This window comes from Peromyscus maniculatus, chromosome 12, assembly GCF_049852395.1.
Source record: "Peromyscus maniculatus bairdii isolate BWxNUB_F1_BW_parent chromosome 12, HU_Pman_BW_mat_3.1, whole genome shotgun sequence".
Classification (NCBI taxonomy): domain Eukaryota; kingdom Metazoa; phylum Chordata; class Mammalia; order Rodentia; family Cricetidae; genus Peromyscus; species Peromyscus maniculatus.
The window spans coordinates 24951602-24974222 of NC_134863.1; the positions used below are offsets into that span (position 1 = coordinate 24951602).

General features: G+C 43.2%; 1 protein-coding gene across 2 annotated transcripts in view; it reads left to right on the forward strand.

Moving 5' to 3' along the window:
- Positions 1-22621, forward strand: part of Slc12a8 (solute carrier family 12 member 8) — a 157082-nt gene that overhangs the window by 107238 nt on the left and 27223 nt on the right. For both annotated transcript variants that reach the window (XM_015993289.3, XM_076548798.1), the window contains exon 10: positions 4513-5137. In XM_015993289.3, the coding sequence (XP_015848775.3) occupies positions 4513-5137 (625 nt within the window). The remainder of the gene's footprint in view (positions 1-4512; positions 5138-22621) is intronic.

Genomic DNA, 22621 nt, shown 5'->3' on the forward strand with positions numbered 1-22621 from the left:
CATGGGTATTTGGAAAATAGACACCTTTTGTAGTCAAACATTTCTCTCCCACCTGTCAGTTCCCAAACAACCACTCAGAGACTTAATATTACCTATAAATGCTTCAGCCAATAGCTCAGGCTTGTTGCTAGCTAACTCTTACACTTAAATTAACTTCTATTTCTATTTATGCTTTGCCACATGGCTCATGGCTTGTCACCTTATTTTTTACATGTCCTGCTTGCTCAGCAGCTGGTTGGTGTCTCTCCTGACTCTGCCCTCCTTCTTCAAATCATTCTCAGCTTGGCTTTCCCACCTATCTTCTTTCCCAGCTACTGGCCTGTCTGCTTTTTATTGACCAATGAGAGTAATACATATTCATAGTGTAGAAAAGGGTTGTCTCATAGCATTTCCCCCTTTTTGTCTAATTAAAAAATCTAGTAGTTTTACTATACTTAATATAGTAAAACTATACAACAAAAACAGTTATTAAGTAAGAATTATAGTAACAATATCCAATCCATTTGCATTTGACAAAATTAGAGAAAATAATTATCTGCCTTATCTTGGTGAGTCAAAAGTTTTTAATCTCATTTATTTTCTATTATAACTAAGGAAAACTATAATTATAACTATTTAGTCTTCAACTTAAAGACCCCAGAAGGGTGAAATGTTATCTAATGACAGGGACATCAGGCTGCCTGGACAGTCATCCAAAGTTCCCTTGTAATGTTGGGGCATCCAACTCTGTCCTACAGGCCTAGCATATCTGACAGACCTTCCTGTGAAGCAGGGAATTTTGAAGGACTATCCTACCTTGTTTTGGCAAAGTTTGGTTGTCTTTCTTATGTCTTGCTTGTTCAGTTTGGACAGTAACTGTCTGCAACTGTGGCAAGGGCAATTTCTTTGCCCACATGGCTAGCTTTTGCCATAAAGAAAACAAACTCCATATGGAGTTTCTTTAATGTTCATTATCATCTTTAAAGTAATTGGTTCTTCCAGGAGCAGAAGTGTCTCACTGCTGAGAAAATTCTAAGTTCTTACAACATTTTAAGTGCCATATTCTATAGGTCTTTGAAGTGTTTGAAAATTACTTATCTATCTGAAATATATCTCTGTATGACCTTGGAAACCTAACTAATATGACTATAAGTTTGTTATTATAGATGACTATTAATCTGTATTTCCTAATTATATTTTACATTTTTTAAATGAGCTGCATAAACATAGTACCCTAAACAGTGTAACAAAATTAAATTTGTATCAATAAACCAAAATCCATACTAATATAAAATATGTAAGATTAATAGTTGTTTTTTAGATTAAAGTAGATTCAATAATCTATACTTTCTCCCATATTTTCTATATAATATCCCCCTTTCTTCTTTTAGCAAGAGATCTCTGAATTTAACTTTTTTGTTTATTTTTTTTTACTATAATTAATAACAACTTGTAGCCAACCTACTTAAATGAAAACAAACATTTATAACCAATATTTTGAGAATGTGGACATAGTTTTCTAGACTACTTCCTGCTTATTGGGGACACTGATAATCTTTGGGGGACCCTGAGAAAATTCAGGATTATGGTCAAGTCCTGACTGGAGTATTCTTTGAGGTTGGATCATCTCAGCCAGCAACCTTCAAGCTGTTCTGAATGCAGAATTCTGAGGAGACTATAACAGAGGCATTTTTAGATGCTGGATCACCTGGGCCATCCATTTTTATTCTTCTGGTCCTCTTACTCTGAAAATACATAAACTTTTAAAGGTAACATACATATCTGCATTAATACAAGTATAGACTATGCATTGTACTTAAATTAGCCAAAGGTGATTTTTTTTTTGTTTTATGCCTGAGCAGGTAAAATATACATCATGAGTCTTATAGCTCTTTTAAGTTTATTTCTTTATGTTTGTAGCCAGGATTTTTCAGGGGGTGTCTTCCTTGATCAAATCTGATTTTCTTCAACCTGGAGTGAATCCACTGTTTCTCATTTCTTGTGAAAACAAAAGCATAACCTTTTTCTGAAAGCGACATATCTTTTGAAATCAAGATAATTTAAAAATATATAGGTTGGTTTAATCTAGCAGTTTTCATAATCCAAGTTCTCTTAGCAGCCAAAAAATTTAAAGACAACACATAATATATGTAATCCAGACTCTCTGTATTTTCCATCTTTACATGGCTTATTTCCTTTATATTACTTTATTCCCCCTTTTAAGGACTTTATTATTTTAAATCTGTCTTTTTAATCTAAGACTGTGTATACTCTTTATCTTCTCTCTCCCAAGATTTTTTTTTAAACACACTGTAACCTGTTTAGAGGTTTTTTCCATCTGAGTCTATCCTTACCATGTATCTATGTATCTGTAAACTTTTCTGTCTGCATGAGCAAAAAAACCCTGCTATGTAACTTAGATCCTGGCATGCTGGTGCTGGCTCCTCCCCCTCAGTTCCCTGAGAGTCTAGTCTCATGGTGGAGGCATGTTTACCACCAGCTCTGGGAACCATGTTTACTGTCCCAATCCTGGGCCAGGCAGTAGTAGTGCACACCTTTAGTCCCAGCACATGGGAGACAGAGGCAGGTGGATCACTGTGAGTTTGAGTCCAGCCTGGGCTACAGAGTGAGTTCCAGGAAAGGTGCCAGAGCTACACAGAGAAACCCTGTCTCGAAAAAAGAAAAGAAAGAAAGAAAAACAAAAAACTCTGGGAAGTTTCCGAGTCCATGCCTCCACCAAATAATGTGCCACTCACTGCTCAGAAACCCTATTTAAATGTTCAGTAGCAGGACCTCTCAAAAGAGCCATGCCTGTTTGCCACTAGCAAACAGAACCCACCTTAGAGAAAGCAGTTACTAAGAAGTTGCATTTGATTCTGGTTTTTGTTTTGGTGTGTGTGTGTGTGTGTGTGTGTGTGTGTGTTTAGAACTTTTTTAAAGCTTCCGTAAGTTTTATGTGGAAACTCTGGCCACACGTTGGAACACCATATGTAAATTGACATTTCTCTCATACTCACCAATTCCCAAATAACCACTCAGAGGCTTAATATTTCTTGTAGATGCTCGGCTGATAGCTCGGGCTTGTTACTAGCTAACTCTTACACTTAACCCATATTTCTATTTATGCTTTGCCACATGGCTCATGGCTTGTTACTTCATTTTTTACACATCCTGCTTGCTCAGTGGCTTGCTGGCATCTCTCCTGACTCTGCCTTCCTTCTTCCCATCATTCTCAATTTGGCTTTCCTACCTAACTTCCTTCCCAGCTACTGGCCTGCCAACTTTTTATGAACCAATGAGAGTAATACATATTCATAGTGTAGAAAAGGATTGCTCCACAGCAACCTTTACCCGCTGAGCCGTCTCACCTGCCCTGTCTTTTTCCAATTATACTGTAGTGATTCACTGTCCATTTTCCATATCTTTTTTTTTAACCAAAACTTCTTTTAAAGTTATGAGTTCCTAAGGACTTAGTTTATTCACAGTCATTTTATTGTTAGAAATCTGCTAAACCATTTTAACAAACTAGTTCTCAAACATTATAAAAGTTTTCTCTCCCTCTTTCCTCTCCTCCCCTCCCCTTCTCTCCTTTTTAAGAACTTCTGGGGAGAGTGTCTCAGGTTAGCACGGGTTCCGATACACCCTTAGAAGCTGAGATTGGTTTCAGAGGGGTGCTGGGAGTGTTTTGGGCTGGAAGTTCAAAGCTGGGAGCTGCCCAAGGAAAGCTGATGTCTAAAGCCATGAAGTGGGGTCAGAGCCTGGTGAGTTTAGGAAGAGAAAAGGAGTGGTCTGGAGGACAAGGCTGGGATGACTTTAGACACAGTCTCTGAGGCTTGGAGGGTGGTTTAGGAAGACCCCAAGGGAGCAGCTGGTGGAGAAGGAGGCAAATAGAGAGAAGCCAGGTATAGTGTCAGCCACAGAGGGGAAGGGCAGCTGGGTCACACGAGGCTCCTCAAGTGAAGAACAGAGGACCGAGAGGCCAATGCAGTTTTGGTTCCAGAACCATGAGTGGCTGTGATAGTTTCAAGGAAAGGCAGTTAAAACATCTCCCCACATCCATGCCCTCCTCCATGAATGCCGGGCATGTGTAACTATGTGTGCATGAGCACACATATGTTAGAAGAACTTCCCTGATCCAGTCACCCGTGATTCTGCTGTGTCTTCTGGGTGCATTTGAACAACTTGTTCCTGAGTTATGCACCTAACCTGAGTGAGCAGAGGAGGTCAGTGATTTGTAATCACACGGGGGCCTCCTATTTGGGCAGTTGAAACACCAAAACTTCCAAAGTTGTACAGTAGTGGCCCATGTTAATAGTGAAGTGCCCCATGCCTCTGGTGTTTTGGAGCTACTGTGTTTGTGGGATCATGCATTAACTCAGGTCTCACACTGACCCCAGGAGTTGGATGTTATTTTTCCAACTTCACATGGAAAGAATTTCCTGAGATATTACATTTGATTTTCATATCATTTAATTGTAAAATTTCCTTTCTGAAATTTCATAATTCTGTGTTTTGTTGTTGTTGTTCTCCTAGAAAGGGCCAAATAAAACACCTGTAGCAGCCATCTGCCTGACCAGCTTGGTGACCATGGCCTTTGTCCTTGTGGGCCAGGTGAACGTCCTGGCGCCCGTGGTCACCATCAACTTCATGCTCACCTACATCGCTGTGGACTATTCTTACTTTGCCCTCTCCATGGCTCCATGCAGTCTCCCCCAGTCTCCCGAGCCGGTGCCCAGAGACGGTCCAGATGCCCTGCGCTGCTCTGAGCACCTGCTCCAGGACAAGGCTCCCAGCTATGGCTCTGACTCCCCTGCTGGAAGCCTCCCTGAGGGCACTCTGCTGGAGTTCACCAAGGACATGGATCAGCTCCTCCAGCCCACAGGGAGGCCCGAGAGTGGTCAGCTTGGGTCAAGCGAGGGGAACCGGATCCCAAAGAGGCAGAAGAGGAAGTGTAAGAAAGGTGCCAAGCGAACCCTACGCGATAGCTTCCTCTTGGATGCCGGGTCTCCTTCGTCCTTTCCCGCAGAAGCCTCTGACGGGTGGCCCACTGCATCATGGGAGGAGCAAGCCTCCTGTCAGAACCAGCAGACTTCTAGGAGTGAATCACATGACCAACTTGGCCCCGATCTGTGTACCCAGCCTACAGTGAACAGAGAAGGTAAGTGCTCCAAATGTAAATGTTGGGGCCTCCAATTTTGGGGTGACCAACAGTTGCTTCATCTACCTGGCTATTACACCCCAGATTTCCCAAGTTTGGGTAATTTTAATATTTATTCCAAAATGTTGAAATTTAGGTGCCAGTTAAATTATTTATAACTCTACCCTGTTACATATACACTAGCTAATTTTAGACAAAAAATTCTGTCTATTGTGTGTAAGAGCTGGGAGCCAGAGCTAGACATTGAATATCATTTTCCTTTTAGTCAAAATGAGGTTGGAGCTTAAACCACCATGAATCGGACTAAGTTATCCTTTGGTGAGGACCCTTCTTATTGCTAAGGACTCACAAGGTTTTGTTGGCGGACGAGGACTCCCCTCACGCAGGCACCATGGACTGAAGGAATGGTAGTTACAGGAATCTAGTGTTTCTTAAACCTACAAGCACAGCATCACAAAGAAAGTCATTATAGGAAGTGAGAAATCCCGAGAGAGAGAGAAAATACCATCTTTGAGGACCTGCCATATCCTAGGTGCTTTGTATATTGCTCTAATTTGGAGGTGGAATGTCACCCAAAGGCCCATGTTAAATGTGCGGCCCGGGATGGTGCAATTAGGAGGTAACAGAATTTTTAAGAGAAGGGGCCTCTTGGGAGGTCTTCAGGTCCTTGGAGGTATGCTCATCAAGGAGGTTTGCGGACCATGCTTCCCTCCCTGCTCTCCTTTGCTCTATGGCCTGTGAGATAAGAAAGTTTTATTCTGTCACATCTTCCCACCACGGTATGATACACTGCTAGCAGGCCCAAAGCAGGGAGGCCAAGTAGTCATGGACTGACACCTCTGATACCGTGGGCCAAAATAAACATTTTTGCTTTAAAAGTTGGCGAATTCACGAACTTTTTATCACTATGGTAACATGCCTGAGAAAACGACTTAAGGGGGGAAGGGTTTATTTGGGCACCAGAGGTTTCTGTCCATACTCAGTTGAGGCCACTGCCTTGGAGCCTGTGGCAAGGTTAGGGCCTCACAGCAGAGAGGAACAGTGGGAGAAGGCTGCTCACCTTCTGGCAGCCAGGAAGAGAAAGGAGAACAGAAAAGAACCAGGGGCAGGACGTAACCTACTACTATACTTCCTCTAGTCAGTCCCCACTTCCTAAGAGCCCATTCAGTACAGACTCATCAATGAATTCATTGATACAGTCACACCCCGTCCCCTATAGCTCTACCAAGCTGGAGCCACGCCCTCAGCAATAAGACTTTAAAAAAAAAAGATTTATTTATTTATTATGTATGCAGTGTTCTGCCTGCGTACCAGAAGAGGGCACCAGATTTCATTATAGATGGTTGTGAGCCCCCATGTGGTTGCTGGGAATTGAACTCAGGACCTCTGGAAGAGCAGTCAGTGCTCTTAACCTTTGAGCTATCTCTCCAGCCCCAGCAATAAGACTTTAGGAGGACATTTTCTATTCAGATCATAATCAACTGAGTTGATCATCTCAGGTGTTGGTTACAGCGGCAGAAGTGGACTCATACATGTCTATTACTTCATGTAGTATAACAGAGACCAGCATCTTCCAGTTTACAAAGGAAGACTTCCAGTGAAGTCATAGAGAAGTTTGAACAGATTCTTTGCATGACTTGATATCCCGTGATCTCCAGGTTTACTGTGTGCATTTGATATTTAGGTACTTTGTATCACACCATCTCTGTGCAAAAAAGGTGTGGGCAGAGGGCAAGGCAGAGGTCGTAGAAAGAGACATCTAAAAACCAGCACTTTGTGTTCTCCTACTAACTAGCTTTTCCTCCTTTCTTTCTGACTTGGTGGGACACTTTTAGTGGTAGTAGTGTTATTAAAATATAAAGCATTATTTTATTTTTATCAAAATCGTAAACATACAGTTTGATAAGCCAAATGGCATTAAAAGTCACACTGTCAGGAACAGTGGTTCCCACACTTCCATACTGTCTTTCTTTGCTATTCATAACACCCAGTCCCACCCCCAGACCAAAAAAAAACCAAACCAAAACAAAACAAAAAAACTCAAGGCTCAGCCAAAGAGTTTCTTCTTCTGTTGCCTTTCTGTGATTTGTAGTGCCCCCCACCTTTTTTTTTTTTTTTAAGTGTTATGAGGCAGAGTCTTACTGGGTAGCCCTGGCTAGCCTAGAACTTGTAGACCAGGCTGGTCTCACACTCATAGAAATCCCCTGCCTCTGTTCCCTGGGTGCTTGGGATTAAAGTTGTATGCCACCATGCTTGGCAGTTTATAGACAATCCCTTTAACCACACATCAAATCTAGGGAACAAGAAATGTCTTGGCCACAATAGTATAGTGAACGATTGTCCTTTGCTGTTGTTGGATGCCCATCACTGAATGTCCTTTCTGTGTCTGAAGAATTTCTAACATCATGAATCTTGGGGGCAGGCTGAGGAAGCCTTTCATACTCAAATACCCAGGTTTATGGCATCAGCTGTAGCTGGAGCTCAGGCACAGGACCAAGGATATGCCAATCGGATAAACCCTCCTCAGACTGGGAACTGGGAATCGGGGGAAGTGAGGACGTCGGAGAACTCTCTGGAAGTATGTTGGAAGGTACAGGACAGTGCAGCAGCAGTATTTCCCGGATCCATACCATTTTTGAGTGTCAGCCTGGCTCTAGAGTCCTGACCATGCTCTTTAGTCTCTCCAGCTATTTTCAGAGATCCCTTTTAAAAACTTAGTTAAAATGCACTCAATATATAATTAATATCTGAGCCATTTCTAGTATACAGATTAGTGTTATAAATATGTTTATATTTAAGCGAGACAGCTACTACCATGGTCATTTTCTTCTGATAAAACTGAAACTATATCCATTAAACAATGGCTTCCATTCTCTTTTACTGAGCTCAGTGTTCACTGTTAGGGAATGTGCCCTGCTGAGCCTACATCCTTCATGTTGGAATGATGACTGTGCCTGTTAGTCTTGTGTTGACTTGAATCAGGCGGTGATGGTCTACACCTTTCATCCCAGCACTAGAGGCAGAGGCAGGTGGATCACTGAGTTTGAGGCCAGCCTGGTCTACAGAGCGAGTTCTAGGACAGCCAGGGCACAGAGGAATCTGTAGATGAATTTCTAATTGGTCTTATTAAATAAAAAACACAGAACCAAATATAGGGGTGAAAGCCTTAGAGATCAGGGAAATAGGAATAGCCACCAGCCAACCTTACCTCACCACGCCACAGCTTCCAAAGTGTGCTACTTCCTGTCTACCCATGCCTTTATTGCCTTGGTGTTCTGCCCTCTCATTGGCTCTTACCCCAGCTACCTCACTTCCTCGTCACTGCCTGTCTGTACAGACCTTTAGGTCTCTATGGTTGGTACTGGGACTAAAGGCGTGTGTCACCACACTTAGCTCTGTTCCCTAGTATGGCCTTGAACACACAGAGACCCTGTCTGCCAAGTGATCAGATTAAGGGCATGTGCTACCACTGCCTGCTATTTCCTCTGATCTCCAGGCAAACTTTATTTATTAACACACAAATATAGTATCAGCATAAGTTAAATATCACCACAGGAACCCTTTCTCAAAACAACAACAACAAGGTTTTTGTTAACTTGACACAAACCAAGTCACCTGGGAAGAGGAAACCTCAATGGAGGAAATGCCTCTATCTGATTGTCCTATAGATTAATAATTGTTGTGGGAGAGTCTATCCCGCTTGTGCGTGATGTCACCCCTGGGCGAGTGGCCCTGAGTTGTATAAGAAAGCAGACTGAGCACGCTACAGGGAGCAAGTCAGTGATCAGCACCCCTCCATGGCCTCTGCTTCAGTTCCTGCCTCCGGACTCCTGCCTTGAGTTCCTGTCCCGACTTCCCGTCGTGATGGACAATGAGCTGTAGGATGAGGCAAACCCTCTCCTCCCCAGTCGCCTTTGGTCCCAGTGTCTATCAGAGCAACAGAAAGCAACCTAGAGCAATGTCCGATCCCACTCTGTCATCTCCGCAGGTTTAGGACATTTTCTCCCTGCGGCCTCCCAGTTTGTCCTTTTCATCAGGACTGGAGACTGGATTGGGGGTGCGGGGGCGTTCTTGACTTCAGGTGTAGAGGGCTGAGAAGATCCTTGTTTAAAACAAACGTGATAAGTACTCCCACTAATTTCTCGATGCCTCTGCTTCCCTAAGACAAGACCTTTCTAGCTTTCTGGGTTTTGCTTGTTGTCTTTTGAGATCTCAGGGTCTCATTATATAACCCAGATTGGTTTTATAATTGTTATGTATCCGAGGCTAGCCTTAAACTCAGTTAGGGTCTTTAGTCTTGGAATTAGAGTTGTTCACCATGTTACCCAACAAGACCTTCCTTTATATCTTTGCAGATTTCTTCCTCACTCCATCATCCATCCATCCATATTGATACTTTGGGTATTTTTCTTTCTTCCACAGTATTTTTCAAGTGTATTATGTATATTTGTTAGTTCATTTTCCAGCTATCTTTTGCATTTAGTCACCTAAAACTGTTTTTCTGCTCTTGACAGGGCTGAAAATACAGGAGTAGCGTGGGAGTCAGCTCCCTTCCCAGGGCGCTGCACACCCCAACCAGTCTCCTACTGCTGTGGCTGTCAATGTTTATGTTTGTTAAGAAATGTCCCACCTGTTCACTGATTTCCTTGATAATTTCCTGAAGCTCTGCTGTCTCCCGTCCCCTGCTCTCCCACTCTATCTTGTTTAACAGCCCTTTCTTTTCTTGTCATCTTGTTCTCCTCTCTAGAACATGTCACAAATTCATTTCCCAGTTCTTCTGGTGATTTTTGTTTTAAATGTCGCTTGCTGTGTCCATCATAATGAGGCTTGATTACCAATAACAAAATCACAAGACAGTAGTGATTTAACTTGCCTCCTACAAAAGGAGCCTGAGGTGGGCACAGCAACTCCACAGTCCTGAGTCTTTACCACCCACACTTAGCAGGTTGTTCTGTGATCCACGGCGGGGCTACTGGAGGCTTGCCGTTACATCAGATCCAGGCAGTAGAAGAAAGAAAGAGGCACAAAAGACGAGCCTCCAAGCTGTGTCACGTGGGGCCTTCCTCGAAAGCCCATTCTGCCTTGCTGTGTTTCCATGCTTGGCGTTCAGTCACGTGATATGGTTAACACGCCCTGCAAGACAGGGCTAGCAGATGCCTTTTTACCCGGTGTCTCGCTGCCTATAAAATGATGCGCTGCATTTGGTTTCTTCACCAGGAAGGCGGGAAGGTGGAATCTGCGTCTGGGCCATGTCGTACTGTTTCTGATCTCCAGACACTGGGTTGTAACCTGACTTGTCCATGTCTTCATTTTCTTCTCTTACTTTGAATGTCGTCCTTGTTTGTCCTGTGGATATAACTGCTTCAGTTGTGTCCCTGACAAATATCGTCACTTCCTCCCTGTGAAAACCTTTCTGCCCTGCAATTTCTTCCTGTTTTCTCTAGATTCTTTTCCTTTGGTGTCCCCTCCCTTCCTCTGTCCTCCCTCCCCTCTTCCCTCTCTCCCTCCTCCCTCCCGCTTTCTCTCCTTCCATCCTTCTCTCTTTTATTGCAAGGACAATATAATACTTAAAGACAGTATAATACTCTGATCACAGTTTCCCCTCCATCATTTCCTCCGAGGTCTTCCCCTTCCTTACCCATCCAACTCCATACCTTTTTTCTTTCTCTCTCTAGAAGACAAATGGCCAATCAAAACCAAAGTAGAATAAAAACAAAGCAAACAGACAAATGGGGGGAGGGGCGGGGAATGCAAAGAAAAAGCATCACACACACACACACACACACACACACACACACACACACACACACACACACACACGTCACAGAACTGGAAACCACAAGAGGTAAGCAAAAAGCCAAGGAAGGTAAAAATGCTCAGAGCAAAGCGTTATGAGACAAACATCTCCAAAAGTCCCATGAGTTCGTTTTGTGTTGGCCAGCTATTACAGGTCTGGGGCCTCCCTTAAGTGTGGCTTGTTTACCCAGTGGGGTCTAATTGGAGGAAACTCATTTTTTCCTTTGCAAGCAGTTATCAATTGGAGATAGCTTCTGGGTTAGGGATGGAGGCCCAGGTCCATTTCCCTTCTGAGTGCTGGGGCCCGATCTGGCTTGGAACTGTGCAGGCCCTGTGCATGTTGCCACGGTCTGTGAGTTCATGAGTGCACCAGTCCTGTGGTGTCTGGCAGGCTTGGTCTCCTCCATCCCCTCTGGCTCTTCAATCTTTCTGCCTCCTCTCCTGCGTAGTTCCCTGAGTCCTAAGGGGAGAGGGAGGCTTGAACATGACATCCCCCTTCTAGCACTGAGTGTTCCAAGGCCTCTTACTCTCTGCATAGGTCCTGTTGTGGAGTCTCTGCATCAGTTCCCATCTCCTGCAGGAGGAAGCTTCTCTGATGCTGGCTGGGCATGACACTGAGCTATGGGTAGAGCAGAATGTCATTAGGAGTCATTTTATTGCCATGTTCCCTCAGCAGAACCATAGTCCTTGGTTTCCCCCTAGGTCCGTGACCTATCTAGTCTCAAGCTCTTGGTCACCCAAGCCTTATCAGGCATGAGCTCTGTCTCATGCAGTGGGTCATATCAAATCAAATCAAATCACGGTAATGGTTGGTTACTTCCACAACGTTTGTACCACTATTGTTACCAGCATATCATGCAGACAGGTCACCACTGTAGATCAAAGGGTTTTGGAACTGGGTTGGTGTTTACCTTTCTCCTTTGGTAGTGTGCAGAGTACTTTCCAGGACCACAGACACTAGTCAGTAGGGGTTACGGCTCTAGTTAGGCACCATCTTGACTCACTGCATTTAATGTGTTACGTAGATGATGTCTTAACAATAGGGCCTTACGGTCAGTTTGTGGAGAACAAGCAATAGCCCTGGCAATAGCCTGAGTTGTTTGGGAGTTTCCAGGTTTCACTTGGTGATGAGAGAGGTCTAGTTGGGTCTTTGTCTCCCTTGTTATTTGGTGATTCTATTTAGATTTCATACATATGTAATATATATAACATATATATTATATATATATAATATATATATATATATATTAAAGCTACTGTATCAGGTTTCATTATAACCCTCAAATGGCCCTTAGTGTTAGCTTCCCCTCCCTGTATTTCCTCCCTTACCCCCTCTTTGCTACCCCTCTCCATTTAATCCTCCTGTTCCAGTCTCCCTGCCAACCCCTGTCTCTCCATAACGGTATATTCTATTTCCCTTACACATAGAAGGAACATAGGGGTTCCTTCTACCCTGCCTAGTCCCTTACTCTATACTTAACCTCTGTTGTTATGCGGATAGTAGCATTTCTATCAAAGGCTTAAAATCTAACATCCAACATATAAGAGAATACACACCATATTTGTCTTTTAGGGTCTGGGTTATCTCACTCAGGATGATTTTTTTTCCCCATCTATTTACTTAAAAATTTCAATTTTTGAAAGCTGAGTAATATTTCATTGTGTAAATGTGCCACAGTTTCATTAGCCATTCATCTGTTGATGGACATCTAGGTTGTTCCCAGTTTCTAGCTATTATGAATAGAGCAGCAGTGAACATGGATGAGCAAGTGTCTCTGTAGTAGGGTGTCGAGTCCTGTGGGCATATCTAAGAGTGGAACAGCTGGATCTTGAGGTAGATCTAGTCCCAGCTTCCTGAGGAACTGCCACGCTGATTTCCATAGTTGCTGTACAAGTTTGCACTCCCACCAGCAATGTGGTGGTTTGGAAGAAAATGGCCCCCAGAGGGAGTGGCACTATTAGGAGGTGTGGCCTTGTTGGAGGAAGTGTGTCACTGTGGAGGTGGGCTTTGAGGTCTTATAGATGCTCAAGCCATGCTCAGTGTGATATTCAGTTCACTTCCTGTTGCCTTCTGATCAAGATGTAGCCAGCACCATGTCTGCCTGCACACCGCCCTGCTCCCCACCATGATGATAATGGACTGAACCTCAGAAAATGTAAGACACCACCTCAATTAAACGTTTTCCTTTATAAGAGTTGCTGTGGCCAGTCAGTGGTGGCACACGCCTTTAATCCTAGCACTTGGGAGGTAGAGGCAGGTGTAGCTCTGTGAGTTCAGAGCCAGCCTGGGCTACAGAGTGAATTCTAGGAAAGGTGCCAAAGCTACACAGAGAAACCCTGTCTCGAAAAACCAAAATTAAAACCAAAAAAAAAAAAAAAAAAAAAAAGAGTTGCTATGGTCATGGTGTTTCTTCACAACAATAGAAACCTTAACTAAGACACCCCATCCACTACAGCATGAGCTGTCTTTATTTTTATTGCCCTCAGCTATTTTTACTAGTGTAAGATGAATTCTCAAAGTCATTTTGGTTTGTGTATCCCTGATGACTAAGAATGCTGAACACTTCTTTAAGTGTTTCTCGATCATTGTGTTTCATCTTTTGAGAATTCTCTTTTTAGTTCTGTACCCTATTTTTTAAAAAAGATTTATTACTGGGGACTATGGGGCTCCAGCCCCTCGATAGACCCCTTCCAGGGTCCAGGAAGAATCTACAACCAGTTGATAATTTAATTTTTGATGAAAAGAAATGAGTCTATGCACACGAAACCCCTTAGTCCATACACTATTATTCTGAGTCAGTTCTCTCTCTACACAGCTTCAGTTCTGTTCTCGTGCCTAGCTCCTTTCTTGCCTGATTTCTCTCTTCCTTTATCTGCTGTCCCCTCTAAGTTCTATCTTAATTCTCTCATCTTAGTTCTGCCCCATGTAGGTTCTCATCCATCTAGTTCTTTCCCCCATCTCCTTTTCTCTCGTTTTGTTTTCCCTTGTTCATCCCCATCTGGCTCTTCCTCATCTTCCATCTTGTTCCTCTAGTATTCTCTTCTAGTCCTTCAATCTAGTTCTTCCCCATCTCAGTTTGTTCCTCTCCAGTTCTTACCCATCTTCTTCCATTCTCTTTTCTCTTCTGCGTCTAGCCTTTCTCTGAAAATAAAACTGCCCTTTTATCCCTTTGACCCTTAACTTTTCAAGCTATCTCTGCTCCTGCCGTTTCTGGCAAGTGTGCTCCGTCCGTCGCTAGGCAACATGGCTAGGCAACTTGCATAACAGCTAGATGTACCTGTAAGTTGGAACCCTTTAGTTCTGAGTTAGTTGTTAAGGGTGGATCTAAAACTAGAGATGAGACTTGAGAAGGGAGAAAGTTAAACTTAATTGGCACATCTGCCAGGCCTTCTCAAACAGGTAGTCTGGACACTTATGTCTGTTCTTAGAGAATACAGAGGTATCTCTGATAAGGTACTTTCCTCCATCTGGGGATGGACCTGGCCGGATGCTGCCAATGATAATAATTACAGGGAGTCTTGAACTGGGGTTCTGGCTGCGCATAGCTGTCAGCGCAGAAGGTTATCTAAATATTCCTAGAAGTGGTTAGGTAAGGAGTTAGAGGTCTATAAAGTTAGTAAGGCTGTAAGAAAGGAGGGTCTGAGCTAAACTGTGCGAAGCCATTAGGTCCACCTGACCTAGGCGGTGTCTGGTGTCTCCGTGTGTCTATGTGTCTCTGTGTCTGGTGTCTACCTTAATTCGGGAGACTTATTATAAGGTGGTTTGGACTGTTATTCCTGTTAGTCCTTGAATGTGGCTGAGGAAGATATCTGATTCCAGCTAAAAGGAGAAGAAACGGATGGGCCTGAGGGAAGGAAGTCTTTCCTGAGGAAAGGAAGTCTTTCCTGAGGGAAGGAAGCCTTTCCTGAGGGAAGGAAGTCTTTCCTGAGGGAAGGAAGCCTTTCCTGAGGGAAGGAAGCCTTTCCTGAGGGAAGGAAGCCTTTCCTGAGGGAAGGAAGCCTTTCCTGAGGGAAGGAAGTCTTTCCTGAGGGAAGGAAGTCTTTCCTGAGGGAAGGAAGTCTTTCCTGAGGGAAGGAAGTCTTTCCTGAGGGAAGGAAGAAGTCTTTCCTGAGGGAAGGAAGTCTTTCCTGAGGGAAGGAAGCCTTTCCTGAGGTTGTTCTCTAAATACCAGGAATGTGTATGTCCAGAGAGTGATCAGTCCACACTGTTAGCAATTCTTAGAAAAAAAATCAATTGGGAAAGCTATGGAGGCACAAATGATTTTCATAACAGAAGACAGCTGATATATAACAAGCCAAATAACACTAAATGCTTCCTCTGAAGGAATTCCTTGATCCCTTCAGGTAGTGGCTTTGCCATAACCAGTAGCAATTTATTTATTTAAGTATTGTATGTATATGGGTGTTTTGTCTGTATGTACATTTGCACTCTAGAAGAAGGCATCAGATCTCATGTGACTATAGTTATAGATAGTTGGGAGCCATCATGTGGGTGCTGGGAATTGAACTCAGGACCTCTTGAAGAGCAGCTCTTAACTGCTGAGCCATCCCTTCAGCCCCCTTACACCCCATTTTTAAGTGGGTTATTTGTTTTTGTTGTTGTTTTGTTTTGTTTTTTTTCAAGACAGGGTTCCTCTGTGTAACAGCCCTGACTGTCCTGGAACTCACTATGTAGGCAGGCCTTAAACTCAGAGATCTGCCTGCCTCTGCCTCCCTTTAACTGGGATTAAAGGAGTGTACCACCACCACCTGGAGGGTTATTTGTTTTCTTGATGATGTACAGGGTTTTGTTGTTGTTGTTGTTGTTTTTAGTTCTTTATGTATTTTAGGTATTAACGTTCTATTAGATGTGTAATTGGTAGATCTTTCCCATTCTATAGCTTGCTGCTTTGTCTGAATGAGGGTGTCCTTTGCCATATGGAAGCTTTTCAGTTTTATTAATTTTGGTTCTAATGCCTGTGCTATTGGTGTTCCATTTAGAAAGTCTTCTCCTGTGCCAGTGAGCTCAAGACCACTCCCCAGTTTCTCTGCTATCAGATTCAAAGATATATAAGAAGTTATGTGGATGTCCTTGATCCACTGGAGTTGAGTTTTGTGCAGGGTGATAAATATGGATCTATTTGCATTCTTCTACATGCAGTACCGTTTGTTGAAAATGCTGTCTTTTGTGTGTGTGTGTGTGTGTGTGTGTGTGTGTGTGTGTGTGTTTGTTTATATGAAACTGAAAATTGCCCTTTCAGTTTCTGTGAAGAATTGTGTTGGAATTTTGATGGAGATGGCTTCGAATCTGGACATTGCTTTAAATAGGATGGCCATGTTACTACATTAATCCTGCCATAGATCCGTGAGCATGGGGGTCTTCCCATCTTCTGATATCGTCTTCAATTTCCTTCTTCAGTGTCTTAGAGTTTTTATCAGACAAGACTTGCTTGGTTAGAGTTGCCCCAAGATATACAAAGGTTATTGTAAAAAATATTGCTTCCCTGATTTCTTTCTCTGTCTGTTATTTGTGTATATGAAGGCCACTAATTTTTTTGTGTAATTTTTGTATCCTGCTACTTTGCTGAAAGTGTTTATCAGCTATAGAACTTTCCTGGTGGAATTTTTTAAGGTTGCTTATATATATATACTATCATACGATCTGAGACTAAAGATTCTTGACTTCTTCCTTTCCAATTTGTATCCCCTTGGTCTCCTTCAGTTGTCTTATTGCTCTGGCTAAGACTTCAAGTACTGTATTAAACAGGTATGGAGAGAGTGGACAATCTTGTCTTATTCCTGATTTTAGTGGAATTGCTTTGAGTTTCTCTCCATTTAATTTGATGTTGGCTATGTGCTTACTGTAAATTGCCTTTATTATGTTGAGGTATGTCTCTTGTATCTCTAGTCTCTTCAGGACTTTTATCATGAAGGGGTGTTGGATTTTGTCAAAGGCCCTTTCTGCATCTAATGAGATAATCATATGGTTTTTGTCTTTCAGTTTGTTTATATGATAGATTACATCTATTGTCTTATTATGTTGAACCATCCCTGCATCTCTGGGATGAAGCCTTCTTGATGTGCTCTTGGATTCAGTTTGCAAGCATTTTATTGAGAATTTTTGTATCTATGTTCATAAGGGAAATTAGTCTGTAATTTTCTTTCTTTAGATGGTTTAGGTATCAGGGTAACTATGGCCTCATAAAATGAATTGGGCAATGTTCCTTCTGTTTCTCTCTTGTGGATAATTTGAGGAGTATTGGCATTAGCTCTTCCTTGAAGGGCTGGTAGAATTCTGTGCTAAAACCATTTGGTCCTGGGCTTTTTTGATTGGGAGATTTTTAATGACTGCTTCTATGTCGCTGTTTAAATTGCTTATCCTATCTTTAACTTTGGTAAGTGGTATGTATCAAGAAAAGTATTCATTTCTTTTAGATTTTCCAATTTGGTGGAATACAGATTTTTTAAAGTATGTTCTATGACTCTCTGGATTTCCTCAGTGTCTGTTGTTATGTCCCCCTTTTCATTTCTGATTTTGTTAATTTGGATACTCTCTCTCTCTCTGCCCTTTAGTTAATTTGAATAAGGGTTTGTCAATCATTGATTTTTCTCGAAGAACCAACTCTTTGTTTCATTGATCCTTTTCATTTGTTTGCTTCTATTTTATTGATTTCTGCCCTAAGTGGGATTATTCCTTGCTGTCTGCTTCTTTTGGTTGTTATTTCTTCTTTTTGTTCTAGAGCTTCCAGGTGTATTGCCAAGCTTTTATTAGATCACCTGTTTATCTTTTCATGGTTACAACTAATGTACACTTGGCCTTCTGTATCCGTGGTCTATATCTGTAGATTTAATCAAATACAGAAGAAAAGTATTTGAAAAAAAAAAAGTTAAATTGCCACTGTCCTTTTTTGTATTTAGTCCTGTGGTAATTGCATCTATACTGAATCAAACATTATTATTCCTTTTTAGTCTTACTCATTAAATAATACAATTTGATAACTAGTTACACAGCATTATATTGTATTTTTAGGTGCTATATGCAATGTAGACATAATTTACCATGTTAGAGAATGTGTAGGTTCTATGAAAACACTGCATTTCATATGTGAGATGTGAATTTTGGTATCCATGGGGATCCTGAAACAAGTTATCAGTGGACGACAAGGGACAGACGACTGTCCTGAGAACCATTTGGAAGACCTGAACGTAACAAGACCTGTTGTTGGGGGAGCCTTACTGCAGAATGACTGGGAGTAAGCTGGCCTCTTCACGGGCCCAACTGTGAACAGCTGAAGGCTTTCTCCGAGGCTCTCTTATTCCTTTTGGGTCTGGTCTGCGGGGGAGGGGGGACACAGATGGCAGCTTGCATTCTGGGAATGAAACAAGGGAGTTGGCAAGTCCTGCTGTGTAGGGCCCAGCCCTTCAGTCCCCCCATTTCCTTGTTCCTCTGTGTCAAGCACAGACACCATGGCTGGCTTTCTTCGGAGGAAGAACACCTTGGACAGAGGATTGCAAAAGCAGAGGTCGGTCCTTGGCTTGCTGGGAGTGGAGGGTCTTCGTCTACAGCAGAGACAGGCCTGTCATCAGCCAGCTGGCCTCAGCTCTGCTGACGTCCTCCAGGGGGAATGGCCGGCTTCTGTCAGCACCATCTGTGGGGCCCAGAGATGCTCCACATAGGCTACCCTCACTGTTACTTCATGTTCTAAGACTCTCTTCTCTCTCTGCTCTCTGTTTTTGGGTTTATGCTCGTTTCCCTGCCTTTCTGTCTTCTGTGTGGGTTTTCCAGACAGACGTGTGGTCAGTCTGTGAGTTAATTTTTTTTTCTATTTCTCTGTCATCTCTCTGTTTATGCGGATGCTCGTTCATGTGCCAAGGTGCGCAATGCTGGTGCAGAGGTCAAGGGGCAACCTGCAAGAGTTGGCTCTCTCCCTCTACCATGCGGCTCACGGGGATTGAACTCAGGTCACCAGGCTTGGCAGAAAGGGCCCATCCCTGCTGAGTCACCTCGCTGGGCCAGTCTGTGATCTGTAATGGATGAAGTGGGCACTGCTGTCCAGGCTTAGCCCTGCCACGGCTTTGGACGACTGTCCCCTCCGTCTCCCTCTCTGCTCCCTTTTCCTTGGCACAGCCTCGCCTCGCCTCCTTCTTGGACTTTTGCCAAGTCCCCAGACTAGAGTCCTACCTCCAGACTCTCCCCCTTGTCCTCCTTGAAGTGCCCATGGAGTGACTTTTCTATCTTGCTTAGAAGCCTCTGTGGACTCCCAGCCCTTCTGTCAGAAGTCCAGATCTGTGTCGTCGTCGTCGTCGTCGTCATCATCGGCACAGTTCTTCAGCCCTGCCCTCACCTTCCTCTGGGCTGCATAATCCTGACCACCCAAGTACGGAGCATCACAGTCGAGCCCAAGCTAGGGCCCTGAATCCATCCCATTCTGCTCCATCCTGTCTTTCACAGCCCATGCTGTCCCCTCAGACTGTTTCTCCTCCTCCTCCTTTCTCTATTTGGAAAACTCTGACGCTTAACATCCATCTGGCTTTTTAAAGACTTTCACCTCTTTTGAGGACTTAGAGAATTTTTCCACTGCAAGTGAAAACACTTGATTCCTAGGAGACGCCTAAGTCCTTATCACGTTGTGTTAGACATTTATATCAGGTTTGTTCCCACAGTCATATTCAGGCCCATTCATCTGCTTGTCTTAAGGAAAATAAACACTCCTTTTCTTTCTCCTCCATGGCCCTGGCACCTCTCTGGATCACACCCTGGACCTTTTGACCTTTGTGTCCATTAGTGTTCCCTCCTAGTCCAGGGGATGAAGCAAACATTTGGTAAGGTTTAGTAAATGGATGAACAGTTGAACAGATGTGGCCCAAAATGTGAACCACTGATCAGTAAACTAGACAAGAAGAGTTAAACTGTAGACAAACAGAGTTTTTAATAAGCCAAAGGCCATCAAATGATAAGAATGAGTTGGAATCAAATACTCTTGATTGCGTGGGTCAAAAATAACTTGGGACTGTATTTTATACCTTACATACACACAGAGTCCTTATTTTTACCAGCTGGGCAAGAGAGATACTCCTGATTTTCATCATCAAAGAAGAAAGGAGCTGATTAACTAGAAATAGAAAAACATTTGTACAATACAGTGTCACAGAAGGGAACGATTATCCTGCCAAGCACAGCTGATAAAAGTGTACCTTCTAAAGCACATTAGTCTTCAAAACAGGAAGGTTAGGCTCCAGGTTCTCCTCAGAGGTCAGGAGACATGAATACACAGTTTACATTGGAAACATTTGGGGACCAGATCCATTCATATCCATTCAACATTCAATAGGATTTTAGTCTTTTTTCTCTTTCTTTCTTTCTTTCTTTCTTTCTTTCTTTCTTTCTTTCTTTCTTTCTTTCTTTCTTTCTTTCTTTCTTTCTTTCTTTCTTTCTTCCTTCCTTCCTTCCTTCCTTCCTTCCTTCCTTCCTTCCTTCCTTCCTTCCTTCCTTCCTTCTTTTCTTTGTTTTTTGAGACAGAGTTTCTCTGTGTAGCTCTGGCTGTGCTGTGACTCACTCTATAGACCAGGCTGGCCTCAAAATCACAGAGATCTGCCTGCCTCTGCCTCCTGAGTGCTGGGGTTAAAGTTGTGTGCCACCACTGCATGGCTCAGAGTTTTATTCTTAAGTATATATTGCCAGTACCTAAAATTAGCAATCCTGTTGAGTGAGTCCCATGAGACTTTACAGCAGTAAGTCTTTAGTATGAATTATTTCATCCTGAAGCACAGAGACAGGCATTTGCTATTAGCCTTTTATGGATGATAGAACAGAAGCATGGAGAAGCTGGGTGCTCTTGATGTCAGACAGTCAGAGTATGAGCACAGGTTTGTCTGACTTCAAAAGCATGGTACTGAGTGCTTAGTGGTTTAGAGCACTTACTGCTCTTCCAGAGGACCCGGGTTCTATTCCCAGCACTGACATGGCAGCTCACAACCACTTGAAACTCCAGTTCTAAGGGAGCCAATGTCTCTGCAGGCACCTGAATGCTTGTGGTACAAATAAATGCATGCACACATACACATAAATTAAAAAAAATAAAATGCATAATACAGAAGTGCATGCCATGTACTGAGGGTACCTATTATGAACTAGACTGTGGTATGGATTAAATGAATACAACCTAAATCATTTTTTAGACATCACTGAAGCTGTGTGTAGTGGTCCACACCTGTAATCCCAGCATGCAGGAGGCTGAGGAAGGAAGATTACTAGGAATTTGCAGCCAGCCTGGGCTACCTAGTGAGTTCCAGGCTAGCCGGGGCTGTACAGCGAGAGACTGTCTCAAACAAAGACATGTCTGTTACATCAATAACAATTTAAATAAAAGGCACATGTGTGCTAACCGGATACAATTTGCTGTAAGCCACATCAGTTCATTCTTCTTGGACCCATTGATTCAACTTTTTCATCAAATTCAAGAGCACGTTGACCATTGTTTCAAGCGTTTCCTCCAGCACTGGCTTTCTCTTGTTCCCATGGAACTCCTGCTGCACGTCTTTGGACTCTGTCATTGTCCCACTGGTCACTGAGGCTGTTCCTCTCACCTCTCTGTTCTTTCTGTAATTTCTGCTGATCTGTCTTTCAGTTCACAGGCCCTTGATTTGCTGTTGAGTCTATCTAGCAAGCTTTTCACTCCCGTCTCTGCGCTTCTTAGCTGGACGTTTCATTCTGTCCCCCTTTACGGTCTATATTTCTCCACTGATAGCTCCTGTTCTTAAGGCTGTTGATATCATGGGCCTGAGGCCACTGGTGCTCTATTTTCCTGCAGTTCCCTGCATGCATTTACAATGAGTGCCCTGGAGTCTTTCTCAAATTTAACATGTGGGCTTACCCATAGTTTCTTTCACTTGATTTTTGTTTTCTCTAAGAATGGATCACAGTTTCCTGTTCCTTTGCATGATGTCTTATGATTTTGGGTTGAAAACTGGACCATGTACATAATATATTGTAGCATCTCTCAGTTTAAATTCTTGTAAGTTTTTGTGTATTGGTTTGCTTGTGGGATAAGTCTCCCTGTAGTGTATGTGCTGCTGCTACTGTCTTTTTTTTTTTTTAATGTATATTGGTATTTTGCCTTTGTGTATGTCTGTATGAGGGTGTCAGATCCCCTGGAACTGGAGTTACAAACAGTTATGAGCCACCATGTGAGTGCTGGGAATTGAACCCTTGTCCTCTGGGAGAGCAGCCAGTGCTCTTAACCTCTGAGCCATCTCTCCGGCCCTGCTGCTCATGTCTTTAGTTGGCTTTATAGTCTAGTTTTAATCTTCGACTTTTGAAGCCCGCTCCCCTCTCCCAGAAGGCGGTTCCGGTGTCTACAAGGTCCATAGACTTCTGCCACCTGCAGATGGACTTGTGCTGGGGCTGGAAAGCCTAATTAGTTTGGGATAGGTCTCCAGTCTTCCTTGGCTTTTCCATTTTTCCAGACATCCAGGCCTTCCCAGTAATCCAGGGAAACATGGGAGCTATCTGGTCCTGCCGCATCCTTCCAGGCTCTCCCAGTGAATTTCTAGACTACTGTTGGGCCTGATCGAGTCTCCCTCCTCGCATTAGCAAAGTGAAGAGGTGACAGATTCCCCATTTGTTTTTCCTGTGCCCACATACTTAGCTTCAAAAGCTAGCTCTCCTCCCTGATCGGAGTTCTTCGTCCCCTCCAGAAGCTGGCAAGA